The sequence below is a fragment of the Dichomitus squalens genome (genome assembly GCF_000275845.1).
Source record: "Dichomitus squalens LYAD-421 SS1 unplaced genomic scaffold DICSQscaffold_88, whole genome shotgun sequence".
In the NCBI taxonomy this organism is placed as follows: domain Eukaryota; kingdom Fungi; phylum Basidiomycota; class Agaricomycetes; order Polyporales; family Polyporaceae; genus Dichomitus; species Dichomitus squalens.
Window position 1 is genome coordinate 4,029 of NW_006766970.1, and position 4,030 is coordinate 8,058.

Here is a 4,030-nt window from a genome sequence, read left to right on the forward strand (position 1 = left end):
TGTAACTGACAGCAATACGACAACATGAAGAGCGGAGATTGTTACAAAACACATACAGAACGATTCAAGAGCAAGTACAACTATCCACCCCTCAACTACGCCTTCCCGAACTTTTGCAGGTACTCCGGGGTGAGCCCGCAGCGGGTACTGAGCACGCGAACGATGCTAAAGTGGAGGTAAGTCCCAACATGCAGAGCATGAAGGAAAAACTGACTGGGGTTGCGCGTGGGGGGTGATTATCCCGTCTTCAGGCTGCCAATCCATGTGGACACGATGTGGAGAGGCTGGGACACAGAGACGCACCTGATAGAGGGTAGCGCGACCGCTACCCATTGTCGCCGGCGCGACCACACGTCTCTCCCTCCCTTCCCCCTTCCTCACGTCGAACTCGAGAGCACGCAGACCCTGAAACGCGATCAGCTTTCGAAGTCGGGAAGTGAGCGTCGTACGCACCTTTTCGAAAGCACGCCAGGGCACCGCGACACGGGCCCGTCCACCGATACGGTAAACGTTGAAGAGTGGCTACGGTAACACAGGTAAGAGGCTGCTAACGGTTGGAAATACGTGGATGTGACTCACCAGCAACTTCTTGGGGATAGACATGGTTGTGTGCGACGTTGAGTAGAGTGCGGGGTACGGTAAGGAACGAGAGCACTATTCCGATGGGAACGGGAGGCACTACAGCTGCGGTGGGAAGATCACCTCACGTGGATGGGCGGGTGTTGCCGTTAAGCGCTCGTGTGTGAAGATCCATCTCCACATTCCCTACAGGGAGAACAAGCGTGGGAAACGGGCGCCCGTACCACGGTCACGTGGATTCCGCGTGATGGCCTCTTGCACCGCAAAGCGAAGCACGAGCGGTGGAAGGGGCGTCGAGCATGCGGAGAACAGTGCGCAGGCGCAATGAACCCAAGTCGGTCCAAAGACACTGAATAACAGGATGTGGGTCACGTGCGGAATGGGAGACGAACCACCGGTTCGCAGGGTGGTAGACATAACACACGGAAGGGGACAAGGGCCACAGGGACTCGCGCCACACAAGTATAAGGCTCTCATCGTTGCCATGAACTCCGCACAGCAGTACTAACGCTCTCCCGATGTTGAAGGGCAACTTGAACTGGATAAAGGAGGGGAGAGTTTCATTACACATCTACGAATCGACGAACGGTAGCGGCCTCGTCTACGTATGTAGGTCTACGACGACCCCTTGGCCAGGTTCTCCAGGTACTCCGCAGTTAGGCCACATCGCTGGCTGAGCTGGGAGACCACACTGCTGGATCGCTCAGTTCCGAAGGTTGGGAAGGTGATACCACACTTACTACGCCTGGCTGGGAGGTGCAATAATCCCGTTTTTGGGCTGACTCCATGATCAGTAGATGTGGAGCGTGTTTGCAATGAAAGGACGCACCTGCATCAAAGTCGTACAAGCCCCGCCAAGGTGGGAGGGAGTGACCACCCGACGCTTCAACCCCTTGCAGTTTTCGACTTCGAAATCCAGAGCCTGCAACGCCTACCAAGCAATGAAAACCCCAGAACATGCTACGTTGTGCATACGTACCTGCTGCAGGTTGGACCAGCGTACGGGGATGCGCACACGATTGCCTATCTTGTACAAGGTAAGGAGGGTCTGTGGGTGCCAATCAACCAGACGCAGATCGCTAAAGAGGAGTAATTCACAGGCTTACCGATAGATGACGAGGGGCAATGAGAGGCGAAATGGTGAACATGGAGTAGATCTGAAGGTGAGTGGTCAGCCACGCATCAGATGGAGCTGTAGAGGGTGGGGCAATGCGTGGGGGGGAGGGAGATATATCCCACAGCGGGGAGCGGACGGGACGACGTGTGCCTGCATGTGCACGACGACCGCGATGATAGCACACGTACTTGGGATGTAAGTACGTGTGCCTTCATCATGGTCGTCGCTTTGCTCCTTCAGTGAGCAGGGTGACATGCGGGGGCAAGCAGGCGACGTGGAGAGCCAGTGGGATGGGACTGCCACACCAACGGGCGAGCAGGCGGCGGGGAGAAGAAGCGGGAGAGAGGGGCAACATCCTGGGGCGAGGGGGTGGCGAGCACAGGGCGAGCGAGGGGCCGGCGACCTGCGTAGCCTGCGCGCGACATCAAGATACCTAAGGAAGGGAGGGGCGACAAATGCAGGTAAGCGGGCGAGGGCGAGAGGTAGGGGGAGGCGGGGACGACGTACAGAAGGCGGTGGGGGACGGGGAGAGGCCCTTGCAGCACTTGCACCGGTGAGCGGGCAAGGGGCCGAGGCCGCGTGAGGGGGAGGTGACGGGCACGGGCGAGCAGGTGACGGAGAGACGTGGGGAGGGTGGGCGACGTGCATGGGCGAGAGAGGGGTACAGGCGACGACGTGCGCGGGCGACGGGTGACGAAGGACACGGGCGATGGACAACGACGGACGCGGGCAACGGACGCGGGCAATGGGCGATGACGGACGTGGGCAACGGGCGACGACGGACAACGATGGACGCGGGCAACGGGTGACGATGGGCGCGGGTACCGAGAGCTGTGGAGAGTGAGGGAGGATGTCCACCTGTGAGCGGGAGAGGTGGAGAGGTGGAGAGGTGGAGAGGTGGGGAGGGGGGTGCGATGTTCACGGGCGAGCGGGCAATGTGCTCTCCGTACCTCTCTCTCGCCCGTGCACGTCGTCGCCCACCCTCTCCACATCTCCCGCTCACGCGTGGACGTCCTCCCTCCCTCTCCACGGCTCTCCTCACCTCTCCACGTCACGTGGACATCCTCCCACCCTCTCCCCACATCTGTGCCCCGACGACGTGCGTGGGCGAGAGAGGGGTACCGAGAGCTGTGGAGACTGAGGGAGGACGTCCACGCATGAGCGGGAGACGTGGAGAGGGTGGGCGACGACGTGCACGGGCGAGATGGAGGTAGGGAGAGACCTGAGGATGGGGGCACGATGTTCACGGGCGAGCAGGCGATGCGCAGAGGCTGGCGGGGGACGTGCAGAGGCCGGAGAGGGAGGGGTGACGTGCGCGAGCCAGTGGTGGGGGTGCAGAGGCGGGGAGAGGGTGGGGCGACGACCCATGGCAAGAGGGGGATGTGGAGAAGCCGAGAGGGCAGGGGGATGCGTGCAGGGAGGAGACAAGGGGTAAGTACTTACTGATGGGCTTCCCAGCACGACTCTCCTGACGATACTTGCTTTGATTTCCTAGGTGACACAGGGTGGAGGGAGGGAGAGAGAGGGACTGGCAAGAGGTGGTGCGGCGGGAGGCGGCGTCCCACGCGTGTCGTCCCACGCACATAATGGTGCGTGTCGTAATGAAGGAAGAAGTGTGGACAAACAGGACCTTGTTTCTACCACAGTTGTGACGATATGATGTATACTATGTACGGGCGTATAATCGAGACGTTTACATTAGCAGAGGGACACGGACGGGACTCACATTGCCTGTGAGCCTAGCACGTCGCCCCGTGTCGGCTCTGTTCGATGTCTCTTGATATCTCAGCTGGCCAAGCTGTCTCAGGATCTAAGTCATTGTAATTACTGGCTAGCGGCGACGACATTTGTCAGCGGCTGTGCAGGACATCGCTGTGGTCTAGGTGCTCTACTGTGAATCCACGACTCATAAGCGCCCAGGGGGGGCGACCGCCATACCTGACAACATGGCGCCCGCCAGCATTTCTCCCTCTCTTCTCGTCTATCTGTGGCTTCTCTCTACGGGGCTTCCTCCTACTTTTCCATCGCCCTTCTTACCTCCGTCGGACTCCAGAACAGAGCGCAGCTCGCTCTCTACCACTACCTCCACACAACATCCCCGACAAGTCGATGCACCACCATCCCTACCCCATCGCCCCACCCTGGGAACGCCATCTCGCCCGCGACCCCCCTCAGAACGGTACCTGCGTCCCAGCACAGATCCCTCAGGGCATGGACCCATCCTAGGTCGTCCCAACCCCTCCGCTGATCAACAACTTGACGCGTCGCACCCCTATTCCCCTCAACAGGACCGCGTTCCCCCCCAAACGACTTCTCATCTGTCTCGGTCTCTCG

The 4,030-nt window shown here is 59.9% G+C and overlaps 2 protein-coding genes across 2 annotated transcripts; both read right to left on the reverse strand.

Moving 5' to 3' along the window:
• Positions 1–95: 95 nt before the first annotated feature.
• On the reverse strand, positions 96–603 carry DICSQDRAFT_175205 (uncharacterized protein; the record flags this gene model as incomplete). The annotated part of the gene is made up of 5 exons (XM_007371086.1): positions 96–165; positions 215–252; positions 304–405; positions 454–522; positions 580–603. 5 exons carry the CDS (start codon positions 601–603, stop codon positions 96–98), a joined length of 303 nt encoding a protein of 100 aa, XP_007371148.1.
• Positions 604–1,194: 591 nt separating this feature from the next.
• On the reverse strand, positions 1,195–3,064 carry DICSQDRAFT_175206 (uncharacterized protein; the record flags this gene model as incomplete). The annotated part of the gene is made up of 8 exons (XM_007371087.1): positions 1,195–1,270; positions 1,320–1,357; positions 1,409–1,510; positions 1,559–1,627; positions 1,686–1,736; positions 2,002–2,129; positions 2,204–2,527; positions 2,779–3,064. The coding sequence occupies 8 exons, from the start codon at positions 3,062–3,064 to the stop codon at positions 1,195–1,197; spliced, it is 1,074 nt and encodes a 357-aa protein (XP_007371149.1).
• Positions 3,065–4,030: the final 966 nt, after the last annotated feature.